The sequence below is a fragment of the Balaenoptera physalus genome (assembly GCF_965194825.1).
Source record: "Balaenoptera physalus genome assembly, chromosome: 20".
Lineage (NCBI taxonomy): Eukaryota > Metazoa > Chordata > Mammalia > Artiodactyla > Balaenopteridae > Balaenoptera > Balaenoptera physalus.
In genome coordinates, this window is record NC_138901.1 from 64,674,923 (window position 1) to 64,692,439 (window position 17,517).

Here is a 17,517-nt window from a genome sequence, read left to right on the forward strand (position 1 = left end):
ACCAGGGGGTCCCAGAAGGGCAGCCGTGGGGAGCACGGCGGGGGCAGGAGCAGGCAAGAAAGCGCGGGCCGTGGGTGGCCAGTTACGGGGCCACTTCCCGCCCGGGGACACCGCAGCCGCCAGCGCTGCCACCTGCGCCACCATCAGGGCCCGTCCCTCCCGGCCCCATGCGGCCCTGTGGCGAGGCAGACCCACCAAGCTGCGCCCCCAACCCAGGCTCTCAGCAGTGCAGGGGGACAGCTGGGCGCCCGGGGGCCAGATGCCGGAGGACCTTGGGGCGGGGACTAGAGAATAGCATTTATTGTTCACGCCTTCAGCGAACATCCAAGCCTTCGGCCCCCAGGGGGGGGGTAGTGGGGGGTGGGGGGCAGAGCCCTCTAGCCAGTCAGAGGCGGGGCCCAGGGAGGACCCCGGGCACAGAGCCTGGCATGGCCCAGAACTCGCACCGTGTTTGCTGGATCTGGGGCAGGTCCACGGGGGAGACCCCACTGGGCGCCGGGCAGCAGGGGCTGTGGTTCAGGGCGGGGCGGTTGTCCCCACCTGCTCCTACGTCACCCTCAGACCAGGCGGCTGCTGGCCGGGGAGGGGGCTTCCCTGAGGGAGGGGAGGACTGTCCCCTCTGAACAACGCCCCGGGCTCCTCCCTGACCGGAGGCCTGAGGTCGGCCTGGCTGCCTGTGTCCTGTCCAGGGCCCTGGGCCAGGCTTGCCCCGAGGTGCATGTAAGGCCAGGCCGGGCAACGTGCGGGGCCGGGGCTCAGCCAGCTCAGCGGGGCCGCTTGCTGTCCAGGACGGCCCTCCAGTCGTCTGCCCATGAGTGCAACCTGCGGCCGGGGGGCTGCAGCCGCATGTGCCGGTTGTGACAGGCCGTGAAGAGCACGTGCTCCCAGCGGGGGTTCGGCTCGGCCCCTGGGGGGAAAGCAGCACCTCAGTCCCTCATCGGGGCCCCAGGCGATCGCACCAGCCCTGTCTCACGGGGGGTGGACGCGGCCCCCTCGCAGCCCCAGAGCCCACAGCGGGTGCTTGGCAAACAGTGACCAGGCGCTCCATACGGCCGCGGCCTCTGCTGAGGCTGAGCCTCAAGACGCCCGCCCTCCCTGCCCCTGTGCCCAGCCATCCTGCGCTGCCCGGACCAGCTCCGTCACCAGCTGTTGACCGCGGGCCCCACAAGCCCCGCAGGCTTCAGTCCCTTGGGTCTACACTGACGCCGCCAGTGGTGACCTGCCCTTTGGGTACGGCCTCTCCCCTGCCCCCCACAGAAGCTGAGTGGGTCCCTGGGCCCCTCGAAGTCACGGCCTCCCCCACCCCTGCACTGTGCCCTGACTGTCCTAGGGAAACCGTGCGGTCTGGGAGGTCAGTGGCGGGCACACCTGTGGATTCTACCTTCTGGACACTGACCGGGGTAGAGATGGGCATGTTTCCCAAGCCAGCTCCAAAAATCATCAGGGAAGGAGTATTTCGAATTTTCCCACTGAGGTGTCCAAAAGAATAATTTAACCCTGAAACTAGTGATGGCTACCAGGAGGGGAGCGTCTGCCAGGGTATGCAGGCACAGCGAGGACAGCAGAACCAGCAGATAAAGAAACCAAATTCTGACGGAGGTTGTTTGAGCTCCTAGATTCAGCCGTGCCTGAAGCCCTCCTACCCCAGATTTTCAGTTTGATGAACCAATAAGCTTCCCCTCTCCTTTCTAAGCAAATCCAAGGTTTGTTTATTTTTTGGGAGGGGGTCACCCATAAGCAAAAGGGACAAACACAGCTCCCAAACCACCTTCAACTAGAGAGATTAGGCTTTGCTTTTCTGCTTTAACACATGAGGTTCAGTCCAAATTACTTCTGGAAAAAAAAAGGGGAGGGTTCTGTTGCTAAAAACAAACGTTTGGAAGCCAGAGTCCAGCCCTCATTTTGTCCGAGGGCAAGGCTTCAAGGTGTAAACAGACTCACTCAAGGTCACTCAGCGAGTTACCCCAGAGCCAGGACCCACTCTTCCTGACTCCCAGTGGGGCCCCTTCCAAGGCCGGACGCGGAGAAGAATCTCGTCTCGCTCCACGCGCGGCTTAAGGCTGGATGTGACGCCTAACACGTATCTGGTGAGTGAGGGGAGGGGGGCCGCTCAGGTCAGGGGCCGTGAGGCCACCACACTCACCCCTCCCCCGCTGCAGGCCACTTGCCTGTGATGTCCACCCGGTCGTCTATGAGGAGGTCGGCGGAGACCACGGTCTTGTCTCTGGTCAGCACGATCTGCTCCAGAAAGTCAGGGCCGAAGTGCTTCTCCACCCAGGCGTACTGGAACGACAGCAGGCGGGGGGAGGTGGAGCCGTGAGGGGGCACAGCCGGCTCTCCTGCAAGAGGGGCCCCCCCAGGGAGACTGCCACGCTCAGGGGACAACAGGACCGTCCCGGCCCCTTGGCTACAGAGCAGCAGAATCGTGGCTCCGAGCAGACGCCCCGGCCCCTGCGGCTAGGCTCTAGGACAAGGAAAGGGGGACGGAGCTCCAAGGCGCGTCGAAACAACCCCTTACAGACCGGCCATCCTCCTGTCCTACCCGGTGAATTTTCGTCCGGAGGCCACGTGAGAACTGGACCCATGACGGGAGCGGGAGAGGATCTCAAGCAGATGGTGGGTGTGCGGTGCCAGTGCCGGGGGCGCGGGCGTGTCCGGGGGCTCCCCCGACGCCCTGCTCCTGAGTGACCTTACCCAGCAGATGGAGGACCCCATGCAAATGACCACACTGGCCACCTTCTCGGGAAGACCCCCCCCATCACAAGATAACAGGGGGCCGTCAGGTTCACAAAACAGCTTCGCGAGGCTAAGTCTCCACACCGAGCTGGACTGACAGCAGACGAGCTGACCCCTGGGCCGTCCACCGGGCCAGGGCGCGGACACCCCAGGCCTCCGGCTGGGAGGAGAGGCCCTGACGGCGGCACGGCAACCCCGCGTGGCCAGGGGAGGTGGGGCGGCCGGGGTTCCGGTTCCGGCTCAGCTGCTCCGAGGGCCCCATCGCACCCCGCACTGAAGGCTCACAACAGCCGCGCACCCCGAATGCTCTGAGGCGGTAAAACAAGGGGGTGACAGAGGGTGGGGGGCAGGGCACACCCCACGGAGGGCGCGGACGTCCCGCAGGAACGCGTTCCAGGCCCCCGGGGAGCCATCGGAGCTGCGTCCCCAGGCCCACGGGGAGGAGGGCAGGCAGGCTCTGCTCCCTCTCTGCTCTTCAGTTTGGAGGGTGTCCACTGAGATACCCTGAAGCTCAGAGATCCTCTCCTCAGCCGCATCCCGTCTACTCAGAACTTGTCCTCCCAGGGCTTTGCCTTCTCGTTTCCATGACTCCACCCAATTCTTACTTTCCCCAGGAGCCTGCCCTAGCCTCCTCCCTGGGTGACCACAGAGCCTGTGACAGAGTGATGACTGTCTCTCTTCCTGCCACACTGTCCTCAGCTCCCGAGAGCAAAGAGACGGCTTTTTTAAGCCCCAGATGCCTAGCGTTGCAGCAGGTGCCCGGTAAATGTTTGCAGAATGACTGCCAACCAAAAAAGCATTTACTTTTTTATTGTAAAAGTAATGGCTAATCAAAGAAAATCTGGGAAATCAAGGAAAGTTAGAGAAACATCTATAGTTGGCAGAATTTCCTTCCTTCCTTTTTTTAAAAAATATTTACCACGTTTCAAAACGTAGTTTTTAATTAAACTGTGTAGGCAACTTTGCACCTAACATATTTTTCCAGGATCCAAGAATGCAGAAAAAATAATCAACCGTGAAACTGCCCAGGCTTTCTGGTTTGAGAAAAGTGCACTGAGGTTCTTTCTTTCGTGCTGGGTGGGGGTCTTTGGGGCCAGAGAGAAGACACAGGGGGTGACGTTTACTGCTAGCAAGGTGGTAAATGCCGCCTTCTGCATCCTTCCTACAACCCAGGGAGGCATCAGCACAACTGCACTGGTTATGAGACGGAGGCCCTGAGAGGCTGGGTGGGGGGTCTGAGACCCAGAGCTCTCCTCTGACTCCCGGGCTCGGCCAGGGTGGGGGCCGGGGTCTGAGGGCACCGCTGGGGGGCTGGGCTGGGGAGGGAAGGTGGCTCGTTTTCCTGAAGACACTTGGGCAGGAAACAGTTCGGCCTGGTGAACACGGAGCCATCCGAGGTAAAGTGGTGGTGTTATTCCCGAACCAGAATCAGTCAAGACGACCCAAACCGAATCCGAACCGCATGCAGCAAAAGAGTTACTAGACGGACTTTCGAGGGAGGAGGTCTTTCCACGGCCTCAGGTAAGAGAGGCATTTGGTGACACAGCTGCTGCAGAGACAACTAAAGGCTTTAACGTAGGGCCAGCGGGACATGGCCCGCACCCCCGGGGGTGTGCGTGTGGAGCTGAAATGCGCGGGCAGCTGCGGAGGCTATGTCAGCATTTCTCCCCAGATGGCCACGGAGACAGAGGTGTGCTTGAGAAACAGCCTCAGCAGGAAGCAGGCTTGCTGAGGTACAGAGGGGTACGAAGGGTGGTGCTTCCAGCCTCGGAGGGAGGGGCGGACGTGGGACAGGGACGTCGGCACCCCGGGGACACGGCAGGTCGGAGCCATCTGGAGCTCAGAGGGGAGTGCTGGGCTGAGGCTGCACGGGAGGGATGGTCGGCATAGAGATGACACTTGAACCCCGGGGGAGGGACGAGGACCGCGAGGGCCGGACAGCCAGCCCCGCCTCCACCGCAGCCCTGACTGAAACAGCTGCCCCAGCCCAGCGGTTCTCAAACACGGCGCACCTGGGGGCTTGTGGAAACACACCGGCTACTCCCAGAGTTTCTGCCGGGGGTCTCGTGAGGGGCCGGACAATGCCCACTTCTAGCCAGCGTGCAGGGGACACTGAGCCTCCAGTTCACTGCTCTGCTGGGGACTGGACACGCCTCCAGGCCCAAGCCCACCCCCGCTGACCAAGCCGAGCCACTGGCCCCCGAGGTGAGCTGCACTCACGGTCTTGGCGGGTCGAGGGGCGTCCTGAGGACGAAGCACACAGTGGAGCGCCCGCGACACCCCGACGAGGGCGCATCCCTTCCGTGTGACGCGCAGGAGGCGCCGAACGTTGGCTGACCGTGTGTGTTTGCTTCTCACGTGGAGCCGGGCGAGGAGAGGTCCCGAGAGGACACGCTGCACCCCTGCCAAGGTCGGCCCCCGAGCAGGGGCTCTGGGCCCCGAGCCCCACCTTCCCAGACCTGGGAAGCTCCTCGGCTTCCTCGGGGCAGGAGCAGCCCTGGGCCCACCTCTGGTGTGAACCCACCCCCGGGGAACAGACCATCCCTCTGGGTTTGGCAACCCTGCAATTCCCAATCTCCAGAGAAGTCTCAGTTTTATGTAATTCTACCTATTTTCAATAAAGATGACAAAGTGAGTATGTAGCAAAGTGCAGTTTCACTGTGTCACCTTTGTGAGGCTTTTCGTGCCCAAATACTTGGTTTGGGTGGCCTCCAGCCCCTCCCCGACCCACATCCTCTCCTCGTCCCATCCTTCACATCGATGTTGCCCCAACGGGGACGGTCACCTTCCCACAGAACCTGGCGCCTCGCCAGGTCCACCCAGAGGGCGCAGCAGAATTTCAGACTCTGCTGGGAGGAGGCCCTGGCCCAGACCCGGGAGGCTGGACGGGCGGAGGGGCAGCCCCGGGAGGCAGCGGCCACGGGTGTGGGTCCAAGCGCTTCCCTGGGACACGGGGCAAAGCGAGAAAAGGCCCAACCACAGGCGTCTTACCTTCTCGAAGGGACAGTACTTGTACATCTTGATGGGGCTGGTGCAGATGAAGACATCGGTGCTAGGGGAGAGGAGCAGGGTGAGGCTGGGCGCCGGCGTCCCCCTGCCCGAGCCCGGCCCCTGATGGCCCGTGATGCCCTGTCCCCCTGGCCCCGGCCGCCGCGTGTGCCCCCAGCCCTGGCCCGACACCAGGTCAGGGCCGGGCAAACCACGGGGCAGCCCCGTGCAGCCGGCCACGCAGGTTGGCAGAGCTGAGGAGCAGCCGTCCCTGGGACGTGACAGGAAATGCCGAGAAACGGCGAGTACCAGCCAGCGAGGAAGGCGTTACAGGACCAGAGCCAGCTACTCAAGGGACGTACGTCAGGGCCTCACGCGGCGCAGAGCCAGGAAACCTACGAGCCGAGCCGGAGTCTCTAGGTCAAGGGTGCGGCCGGGCGGCTGGGGCTTCGCACACTCCTGTGGACCCTGGTGGGCCCTCGCGGTCTGTGCCGCACCAGCTCCCTCCCGTGGCCCCGGGCCCGGTGCCCGCCACCAGTGCCAGCTGGTCCCCAGTCCTCATCGAGCTGGCACCTGCCCCCGGAGCGGCACCCACTGTCTCACGGGGCCAAGCCCACGGGAGATGGGATCCCTGGAAAGCAGTCCCGAGAGGCCTAGCCTGGGTCTCCGCCTGCTTCCTGTCTCCGTGGATTTGCCTGTTCTGGACATCTCATGTTAACGGAACCCCACAGTACATGGTCTCTGTGACTGGCTTCTTTCATTTAGGGTCATGTTTTCAAGGGCACTGGAACTGTGGGCCTTTTGACTGCCCAGTAATGTCCCTTGTACAGATGCTCCACGTTCTGTTTACACACTACCGCGGATGGACAGTGGGGCTGCTTCCACCCAGGAACTGTGGCGCTGGGGACGCCCGTGCGCAGGGTCCGTGTGGACCTGTGTCTTCGTTTCTCTCGGGTGCGACTGCTGGGTTACAGGCGGCTCTGTATCCAACATCCTGAGGATGCGGTTTCCAAGGCAGCTGCACCGGTTACAATCCCACCACCAGCGATAAGGATTCCAAGCTCTCTCCATCCTTGGCTACACCCACGATCGTCCATCTTTTTTACGACAGTCATTCTAATGGTGCAGAGCGGCTTTTAACTGTGGTTCTGACTTATTTCCCTAAGGACGAATGACGCTGAGGCAAACTTTCACGCACTGAATTGCCATCTGTAGCTCTTCTTTGGAGAAATGCCCAGGAAATGCCAAACTCAGCGCCCGAGCCCATGTTTTTAAAATCTAAGTTAGATGACACCCTTCTCTCTTCAACCTCTTCCTCCACATCCCACCTGCCCCACACTCACTGAAACCTCAGTGAGGAAACCTCCTGGTCTCCTTTGCTACCCAAGTCAGCAAACCCCTTCCCCTCCCAGGGCCTGTACCCTTGCTCCCCACTGCCCTTCACTATTCATTCCGATCCTGCAGGTCTGACGTCAGATATCACCCCCTTGGAGAAGCATCTGCACCTGAAGTAGCCCCTCCCCAGTGACCTCTAACACGTCACCTTGCTTATTTCCTGCACAAAGCACAAGACTCAGAGCCATCCACTTGATTAGCCATCCACTAGACCCCTCTCTCAGTCCAAGCTCTGGGCATGGACTGACCATCAGAATCGTCCACCCAGCTAAGAGCCAAAGTGGAAGTGAAGGACCAGTGGTGTGGTCTCAACCTGGGCATCTCAGACGGGAATTTCTGCAAACGTGTTAATAGGGCAGCTGTGAAAAAGTGTTCCGGGCCAGAACCCACGAGACGAAAGCTGCCTCCTTGGGACTTCCCTGGTGGCGCAGTGGCTAGGAGTCCACCTGCCAATGCAGGGGACACGGGTTCGAGCCCTGATCCGGGAAGATCCCACATGCCGCGGAGCAACTAAGTCCATGAGCCACAACTACTGAGCCCATGCGCCACAACTACTGAAGCCCACGCGCCTAGAGCCTGTGCTCGCCAAAAGCTACCGCAATGAGAAGCCCGCGCACTGCAACAAAGAGTAGCCCCCACTCGCCGCAACTAGAGAAAGCCCGCGCACAGCAACAAAGACCCAATGCAGCCAAAAATAAAAACAAATTAAAAAATAAAAATTAAAGAAAGTTGCCTCCTCTGCCACCCCCTGAAGAATCTCAATGCACGTCCACAAACTAAAAGCTCTGAGAAGTCCCACAGGAAAGACACCTCTCATCGATGTTTCCCACGCTGCTTTGGTCAAAGAACACTCTTCTTGGGACTTCCCTGGTGGTCCAGTGGTTAAGACTCCACACACCCAATGCAGGGGGCCCGGGTTCGATCCCTGGTCAGGGAACTAAGATCCCACATGCTGCAACTAAGACCCGGTGCAGCCAAAATAAATAAATAAATAAGTAATAAATAAATAAATATTAAAAAAAAAAAAAGAACACCCTTCTGTTGCACACCTATTAAGTCCTGCAGAATAGTAACAGCAGCAGCTAACATTTACACTGCACACATTTTACAGATGAAGAAACTGAAAGTTTAGAAACTTGCTGAGGGTTCGATTCTGGAGAAGCGGTCTGACTCCGGTTCAGACTGAGACTTAACCAGCGTGCAATCCAGCTCCCCAGAATGTGGTCCAGGAAATGCGGATCCAGACAAGAACAGAGCTTTCAAAAGCTTTGGTGCAAAAATACACATTCTTTGCCTCGCCGGGCTCTTGCTACAGGTGGAAGAAGTTATAGTACATTATTCTGGTGTAAATCAGGTTCAAATCATAGATCAGAGTAGAATACACTACTCTGCAGGGCCTGGACTCAAGTCTAAAGATAAATTACCAACCAAACCAGCCTACAGGTCAACCCAAACTCTAAGCATTTTGTGTTTCTCTGATGTCTATTTATCATGTCAGAACTCTGAAAGCGGACAATGTGTGAAGGCAGTTACATGGCACAGTGAAAGCCAAATCGTACCTTATGTTTGATTTGTCAGCGTGGTTGCTAAATTCAAGCAAAACTGTGAGCAATAAAAGTTATACAAGCCTAGAAGGAAATCCTAACATCTGTGGCCAATTAACTTTTAACAAGGAAGCCAAGACCATTCAACGGAGGAAAGAAGAGTCTTTTCAACAAATGGTTCTGGGACAGCTGGATTTTCCACACGACAAAGAAGGAAGTGGGACCCCCTTCCTCACACCATATGCAAAAATTAACTTAAAATGGATCAAAGACCTAAATATAAGAGCTTAAACTATAAAACTCTTAGAAGAAAACATAGGAGCAAATCTTTGTGACCTTGGATTAGGCAAAGGATCCTTAGATATGGCACCAAAAACACAAACGACAAAAGAAAAAAAATAAATAAATTGAACTATATCAAAATAAAAACTTCGGGTTTCAAAGGACACCACCCAGAAACTAAAACAACAATCCACAGAATGAGAGAACATATCTGCAAGTCATATATCTCACAAGGCACTTGTTATCCAGAATATATAAAGCAGTCTTATGAGTTAACAATAACAAAAAAAGACAAATAAATTGAAAAAAAAATTAGCGAAGGATCTGAATACCCATTTATCCAAAAAAGATATACAAATAGCTAATATGCACACCAAAAATGCTCAACATCATTAGTCTTCAGAGAAATGCAAATTAAAACCACAGTGAGATACCACTTCACACCCACTAGGATGGCTGGAATCAAAAAGACCATAGCAAGTGCTGAGGAGGAGAAGTTGGATCCCTCAGACATTGCTCCTGGGAATGTAAAATGGTGCAGCTGCTTTGAAAGTAGTTTGGATTCAGCATATGACCCCGCAGTTCCACTCCTTGCTACACATCTAAGAGAAATGAAAACACGTGACCACAAAAAACCTTGTACATGAATGTTCACAGCAGTGTTATTCTTCGTATCTAAAAAGAAGAAACACCCAAGATCTATCAGCTAAGGAACGGATGGACAGAACGTAGCATATCCACACAACGGAGAATCACTCAGCAGTGAAAAGGGATGAAGCGCTGATTCACTTTGCGACACACATGAACCCGGAAACACCATACTGAGTGAGAGAAGCCAGTCACAGAAGGCAAGGTATTGTAAGAAACGTATATGAAACGTCCAGAATGGGCAAATCCAGAGACAGCAAGCCAACTGCAGCTGCCGAGGGCTGAGGGCAGAGGGCCGGAATGGGCAGTGACTGTTAATGTGCTGAAGTTGACGATGGTGATGTCTGGACATCTCTGTGAACCCGCTAAAAACCATGTGGGTGTAGGGTGTGTGAATTGTACCTCAATCAGGTTATTGTTTTTTAAGGTCCTCAGGGGAGCACGGTAAGCGCCGCCGGATTTCGATGGGCGGTGGGCACTGCTTCCGGGGCGGGGGCCTCAGCTCACAGGGCCAGGCAGACGTCTCCCTCATCCTCTTGCTGCCGCTTCCCCCATCCCACCTCCCAGGTCTCCCCATCGTACCCCTCCACACACCTGGCTCTCTGTGTTCAGCACTGATCCCAGTTCGTGGCTGTCTTCCCGGGTGGGATGCTCTATTTAACACCCGGTCTCTGGCTGGACGGTAGCTCCGGGAGAGCAGGGAACACGCTTTGTTCGCCTGTGACCCACTGGTGCCCAGGGGCGTCTAACAGTCAGTTCTCGGATATTTGCTGAATAAGTGAACCCTGAACACCCAGCGAACCCCGTCAAATTAGACTCGACATTCTCCGAAGTTGCTGGATGGAAGCATCTTAACAGCCTACAGACTCGCCCCGTGAGGATGGACCGCGCGGGCCCGTGCAGGGCGACGAACGGGGAGCAGAGGTGACGTGATACGGGAAGGCGCGCGGACCCTGGGCCGAGACGAACTCACCTCTCCAGGTTGGCCATCTGTTTCACTGCCTCCACAGCGCCTGGCAGAGGCTCGAGGTCAAAGAAGAAATTCTCCGACTCCCAGATGCTGATGGCCTTCTCCTGAGAAGGGGAGAAGAGCAGGTGACGCCCGGGGTCCTCAGCACCCCGCCTGCCCACACCCCGAGGACGCAGCGCCTGGCGGAGGATGGGTGGGAGCTGGCACCGGCGTGTGTTCCGGCCCCTTTGCAGGAGGGATCCAGCTTCTGCGAGGATCCAACAGGGACCAGCTACGGTGCTGGGGCTGTAGGTTCTGAAGCCAGCGCTGCTGCAGGCCCTGCTGGAGTTGGCGGGGACAGAAGGCCGGCCCCCAGGAACCACACGTTTGCCTGATTCTAAAGGCCAGAGGCCCCCTGGAGGCAGCGAGGGTGGGCTGGGTCCTGCCACGGCGCTGGAATCTCACTTTCAACAGCTGGAGGAGCTCAGGCCCTTCCGAGCACCGCCGTGCCACGAGGGATGGGGGCGCGGGCAGAGCTCCAGGCTCCGCACCACATCAGCAGAACAGCTCCTTATCTGAGCTACGCATTGGGATGCCAATAAAATACTTCGTTAAAACACACACACACACACACACACATACACACAACTATTCTGCTGTTTTTAAAAGCCCCCAATCCAGACCCTCATTTCACCTGTGAGAAAACCGAGGCTCAGAATGGGGAAGGGATTGACTTAATGTCACACAGCAAAACGGTAGCTCCCAACCGCCCGGCTAGGAGTGTCCGTCTTATGCTGCTGGCCAAATTCAAGTCTGCAGTATGTCACCCCCTTCCAGGGCCAGGACAAGGGGAAAGTGACAACCCCCAGCCTCTGAGAAGCAGGAAACCATGTCCCATGTGTGCAATGCAGGAAGCGCCCCCCACCCGCCGTCAGAAGCCCCACTGCCCAGAACAAATGCCACCACGGCGACATACGGGGAGCACACGGAGGTCACACGGGCAATACTGTTGTCAACTACATGGGCTTAAGCAAATCAGTGCTTATTGCTAACATATGCCCTCTCTTGTCTGAGCCTCACATCCCACAAGCGGCAAGAGCTGCCATCCCCAATTTACAAATGAGGAAACTGGGCTTCACTGAAGCTTTTTTTCAAGGCCACTTCAGGGTGATACTGTCAGAACTTGAACGTGGGGCTTCTGACTCAAAGGGAAGCAGTGTGAGTGGTGGAAAGCAGGCTGTGGCCCAGGGCTGACCATTTCCCCTCAGCACCCCAGCTTACCTCCCTCCCCCTCAACTTTCCTTGAAACCCTGGTCAAGGGACTTCCTTTCTCTGAGGCCCGTTCAACTGCCCTAACAGTGTAAGATTCTAAGTCAGTGAAAATGAGCTATGCCTTCCCCTCTGCCCTGCTCACCCCTCGGCAAGCGAGGCTCAAAGGAAACACAGAAAGACCCACGTTTTGTAAAGCAGGGATGCCTCCGTGTGGAAGCCGGGTGCTTGACAGGGAGGTTTTAACGCAGGTGCTGGGCCAGCTCCGCCAAGGGGAGACCAGGGAGGTCCTGCCGTGAGCTGGGCCCGGGGATAAAGGTCACGTGTGCGTCTATTAAAGCCCCATTGCCTGCAATGTTCCCAGGAGCAGCAGTGCACGGTGAGCTCTCAGCGCACCCCTCCTTGGTGCCCGAGGAGTTCTGCTCCCGGGCCTTGTTCTTGGAAGACAGTGGCGCATTCCCTTAGACCCGGAGTCTGCACACTGGCACGACGGACTAGAAGAGCCACTGTCCTTGGAGAGCCGGGGGGTGGGCGACCTAATGGCGGTGGCAGTCTGCGGGACCTGGACCTGAGGGAGCCACCAGCTGAGACCTGCCTCTTCAGCCAGGCCTGGGCACTGGAGGACCCAGACCTGGTGCTGGACGAACGCTCCGGGGAAGGGTAACCGGCCCCCGCAGAGACCCCCTCCTCTTAGCCAGGACCTGGACCTTCGAGGGTGAAAATTGTGCCGTAAGACCTTGCCCTTTCTTGTCAGAACACAGAATAACATTTGCTTGGTGGAGATTTACAGGAACATCATTACCTGACCATGACCTGACCTCAAGAACAAAGGATCTAACACCAAGAAGTTTGCACCAACTAACCACGCTCCTCCCTCACCTTTCCTAGAAAAGGGCTTTGCTGAAAGCTTTTGGGAAGTTTGGGGTTTTTAAGGCATGAGCCATCCATCTCCTTGCATGGCCCTGCAGCAGACCTTTCTCTGTTCCAGACTCTGACGTTTTGGTATCGTTTGGCCTCACTGTGCATCGGGCACACGGACTTCCATTTCAGTAACAGGCTTAGTGGCATCACAGTAACACGGTCCTGGGAGGAAAGGAAGAACCCGGACGGCAACGCTGAGTGCCGTCTATGAATGAACACACACACAGGGCAGAGGAGAACATTACTGGGCCTGCAAAAATTACTAGGGCATTTTCTCCGGTTTAAAGTTTTTAATTAGGTAGCGGGAGTGGGAGAGGTCAGCACCCCAGCCTCAGGGGAAAGTTGCCTTCTGAAGCGCCTGGTGTTAATGAAAAGAAAGGGCGCTTGATTTCCTTTTTAACACCCACCCTTCCACAAACCAAATGACTGTCGAGATGCCTTTTGTAAATCAAAGAACTGGCACTTGTTAGAGGAGGACAGAGGACAGGACTGAATGACCTTGGCAAGCAGACAGACAGCTCAGATCCAGGCTGACCCTTCTTGGCTGTGACATGGGACAGGTTTCCTCACCTCACAAGGGAGAAAATAATGTCTGCCTCACAGAGGAGGGAAGGCAGACAACCTGGGGTTACAAAATAGGTTCTAAAATCATCATCAACTCCCCCTGGCAGCCGCCTTAGGTGGCCAGTTGAGGGACAGCAGAAAACATTGGGTCTCTAAGTTGGTCCATGGCAAGATCCCGTTCCTTTCACCAAGTAGTTTAAATGGACAAACCAAGCGATCTAAGAACGTTCCTGGTGTCGGAGCTCAGGTGCTCAGCTGGGCGGGCTGGGGCAGGGGATAAGCCAAGGAGTAGATCCGGACCCACCGTGACTCCCTGTGTGCCGTCCAGGAAGACTCGCAACCTCAGTGCTACTGGGAACTACGCTTTGGTGGACAAGGGAAAAAAAGAATGGATGGTAAAGATGCTCATCAAATTCAGGTAGAGGAAGAAACGGGAATGTGACTTGAGGCCAAAATTTAAAAGTCAGTTGAAGATGGGGAGTTAGGTATATTACGCTTTATGTGCTCCTGAATTTTGAGAAGCCCTCGATGACAGCCAAGAGCTCTCGAACGCAGAGGCCCCTAGGACCCGGTGCTGCGGGGGGCGACTCCCAGGGCCACGCGCGCCCGGGGCGGGGGTGCTCACGCTCAGCCCGGGCTGCAGGCGGTCGTACTGCTCCGACACCCAGAAGCCGCGCCGGTCCTCCAGCGCGATGAAGGGCTGGTCGGGGAAGCGCGCGCGGAACTTCCTGAGGAAGCCGCCCTCGAAGTCGGCCAGCACGCCGTCCATGTCCACCAGCACCCGCAGGGCGCGGCCGGCAGGCCCGCCCGACGCCCAGCGCAGCCCAGCGGGCCCCGCAGGCACCGCTGCGCCGCGGGGCCTCCGCGCGCACCAGCCGCGCAGCCGGATCATGGCCCCTGGCGGGCGCTCGCCGCCAACACCGGGGCCATGTCCGCGGGAGGAGACACTGCGGACAGGGGAGCGGACGTCGGAGGCGCGGGATGCGGGGAGCGCGCGCGGGGCTGCGGACGCGCGGGATGCGTGGGGCGCGCGGGGCTCGGGGCGCGTGGGGCGCGTGGGGCGCGCGGGGAGCGCGGGGCGCGCGGGTCACGAGCGCGCAGGCTCAAGCCCCAGAGCGAGGCTGCGGCCTCGCCGCCCTTAAAGGGACCCGCGCTGGCGGAGGCGGGCCCGAGGGGCGTGGCCTGGAGGACAGCCCTGGGCGCTGGGCTGTCCCCGGGGCGTCCGCAGTCCCCGGATCTCCACTGGCACCTTCTCCCGGGATCCTGCGCCTGGACTCCCTCCTCCCAGTGCCGCAGCGAGGATGGAGCACGCCTGTGTCGCGGAGTCGTTTACTGAGCCCCTAGAGCGTCGCGCAGTGGACCGCGTGGACGAGGTCCTGCTACCCTGGAGCTCACATCTTAGAAGGGGAGAGGGACACAAAGCAAATAAGTCAACAAAATAGGCAGAAGAACTAAAGGGAGTGACAGTAGTAGGAAGGAACCAAAACAGTGTGATGTGCCCCCTGCTTTACAGTGATTGGCTGGGGAGAGGCTGTTAGAAGAGCAATTAACACCGTGCAAATATCACGAAGCCTTAATAAAACCGGTGACTTTCAAATGAATCTAAAATGAATATTGTTATGTACCCCGTTAAAGGTGGCTTTTTTTTTTCTTCTGGCTTTAAAATCTTTTATTGTCAATTTGAATGAATACGAGACTATTACTGTTGTTATAGGCAAGCAGTATCCAACAGAGACACAGCAGGACCCTCCTCACCCACTTTCCTCTAAGACACACTAGCATTCTGTCTTTTCCAGAAACACACCAAGCTTATTTGGGTCTTAAGATCTTGGCATACGGGGCTTCCCTGGTGGCACAGTGGTTGAGAATCTGCCTGCCAGTGCAGGGGGCACGGGTTCGAGCCCTGGTCTGGGAGAATTCCACGTGCCGCGGAGCAGCTGGGCCCGTGAGCCACAATTGCTGAGCCTGCGCGTCTGGAGCCTGTGCTCCCCAACAAGAGAGGCCGCGATGATGAGAGGCCCGCGCACCGCGATGAAGAGTGGCCCCCACTTGCTGCAACTGGAGAAAGCCCTCGCACAGAAACGAAGACACAACACAGCCATAAATAAATAAATAAATTAATTAATTAAAAAAAAAGATTAGGAGATTAAATTTGAGCATTGTAAATATGGAAAGAGGGGACTTCTAAGTGTGAGATAAATACTTAAAAAAAAAAAAAAAAAAGATCTTGGCATACATTTGTTCCTCTCCCTGAAACTCTCCGCTCCCAGATGCCTTTTCATTGGCTCCTTCTCACCCTTTACATCTTGGAAGCATTTCCTGACCTTCCTCTACCCCATGACCATGTTTCATTTTCTTCATAACAGGTACTGACTCTCTGAAAGTATTTTATTTGCTTGCTTTGTGTGTAACTCCTACAGCCAGAGCTTCATTGCCGCAAGAACTTTGTCTTGACGACAGATATACACCTGGCATCTGGCACAGGGCTGGACACATATCAGAGACAAAGTAAATGTGTATTCAAAGAATGAAAAACAGATAGTTAAATGTGGTATCTCCACTCACTGCTGTGGCTGTTTGTTGTAAGGTGTGTCTCAAGTAATTGCTGAGGACTTCGCGGGTGGCGCAGTGGTTAAAAATCCACCTGCCAATGCAGGGGACATGGGTTCGAGCCCTGGGCCAAGAAGATCCCACATCTAAGATCCCACAACTAAGCCCGTGCGCCACAACTACTGAGCCTGCGTGCCTAGAGCCCCTGCTCCGCACCAAGAGAAGCCACCGCAATGAGAAGCCCACGCAACGCAACAAAGAGTTGCCCCCGCTCGCCACAACTAGAGAAAGCCTGCACGCAGCAACAAAGACCCAATACAGCCAAAAATAAATAATTTATAAATAAAATAAATAGATTTATAAAAAAATAGTTAAAAAATAAACTTAAGTAATTGCTGGATTTTACACATGACTACCTTTAAAAAAAGTTAGAATATATCCAAGGTTATCCCTCTAACCACATCTCCTTCAGTCATTTCACTCTTGAGAGGAAGAGAGAAGGGTGGGATGCCTTTTAGAAGTTTTGAAATGAGTGTGATTTGATTCCTGGCTCCTCTTTGCCACAATCCAGGTGTTCTCAAACTTTAGTGTGCATCAAGGTTACCTTCAGGGCTTGTTAAACTCAGACTGCAGGGCACCACCCTCAGAGTTTGTAGTAAGTCTAAAGTGGAGTCCAAGAATTTGCATTTCTAAGAAGTTCCCAGGTGACGCTGATGCTGCGGGCTGAGGAACCACACTTTGAGAACAGATGCCACAATCTAAACAGGCAACAAAATTTAAAGTATGACTAGTAGCTGTGGCTATTTTGAATTATTGTAGTGCTTAACTTCTCACAACATTTTTAGCTTTTATTAAAATCCATGTACATCCATGGAAATATGTCCTACAATTCAAAATATCTGTCTTCTGTTTGAGGACCAAATGTTGCCATACAGCATTCAGGGACAGCTCCATCCTAGAGTACAAGTGTTAAAGTCATTCATCTTTACTTGTCCCAAATACATCAATTTATTTCCATCTCTATTTCAAGGTACAATTTTTACTATTGTATTTCATATCGACTGACTACTCCAATAGCTTCCTAAATGATTCTCTGAGGTTATGCATGTAAAGCCAGACAGTCCTTTCTAAGTGCAAGTCTGATCATGCCACTCTCTTGCATCAAACTCTCCGTGGCGTCCCAATCTTTCCGGGAAAAGTCCAGTGTCTTTAACGCAGCTTACTTGACGTGGTCCCTGTCTATCCTGCAGCCCCACCTCACACCACTCCCCTCCAACCATAAGTATTTTACGTGGTTTATCGTGAGAATTGTACAGATGGGGAAACAAGGCAGAGGACAGCCAAGGAACTTGCCCAGAGTCACAGAGCTACTAAGTGGTAGACAAGGGATTTGACCGCATGCTGCCTGCCTGGCCGGACTACTACCTCGCAGGAAAAGCCTCAGGGAAGAGGTGGCAATTAAGCCGGGCTTGGAGGATTTGGCAAAGTGTTAAACGGGACAGCCATTCCCAACAAAATCCGGAAAGGATGTGCCTAACTAGGAGTTCAGTTCCTTCCTTTGCCCAACGTCCCCGTTAAATCCAGGGAGCGATTTCGCGTGTGCACAGAACGAAGACGGAAGGGAAAGAAAGCTGCCTTCCGGCGCGGCACCCCTAGAGCGGATTCCATGGA

At 55.7% G+C, this 17,517-nt stretch overlaps 1 protein-coding gene across 16 annotated transcripts; it reads right to left on the reverse strand.

The window, feature by feature from the left end:
• Positions 1 to 276: 276 nt before the first annotated feature.
• Positions 277 to 17,515, reverse strand: NT5M (5',3'-nucleotidase, mitochondrial). 16 transcript variants are annotated; one of them, XR_014257818.1, is made up of 9 exons: positions 13,922 to 17,515; positions 13,601 to 13,654; positions 12,691 to 12,894; positions 10,567 to 10,667; positions 5,728 to 5,788; positions 4,957 to 5,344; positions 2,169 to 2,283; positions 1,942 to 2,084; positions 1,223 to 1,833 (listed from the first exon to the last, which is right to left on the reverse strand). XR_014257818.1 is itself a non-coding variant. In XM_082442894.1 (7 exons), exons 1-7 carry the CDS (start codon positions 14,186 to 14,188, stop codon positions 547 to 549), a joined length of 1,188 nt encoding a protein of 395 aa, XP_082299020.1. In that variant the 5' UTR covers positions 14,189 to 14,458; the 3' UTR covers positions 277 to 546. The 16 variants fall into 16 exon arrangements, 12 of the variants coding, with proteins under 12 accessions (XP_082299020.1, XP_082299016.1, XP_082299019.1 ...); XR_014257816.1 differs by lacking the exons at positions 1,223 to 1,833; positions 1,942 to 2,084 and adding an exon at positions 770 to 907; XR_014257817.1 differs by lacking the exons at positions 1,223 to 1,833; positions 1,942 to 2,084 and adding an exon at positions 770 to 907 and having other exon boundaries at positions 2,144 to 2,283.
• Between the last annotated feature and the right edge of the window lie 2 nt (positions 17,516 to 17,517).

What these genes read in the sequence shown, in the direction of transcription:
- NT5M (XM_082442886.1), bottom strand. Translation starts at nt 14,188, where the DNA reads ATGATCCGGCTGCGCGGCTGGTGCGCGCGGAGGCCCCGCGGCGCAGCG. An exon ending in GCCTGCAGCCCGGGCTGAGC is followed by an intron (nt 13,655 to 13,921) that starts GTGAGCACCCCC and finishes ACCAAAGCGTAG; the next exon opens with TTCCCAGTAGCACTGAGGTT. An exon ending in CAGATGGCCAACCTGGAGAG is followed by an intron (nt 5,789 to 10,566) that starts GTGAGTTCGTCT and finishes CCTCTCCCCTAG; the next exon opens with CACCGATGTCTTCATCTGCA.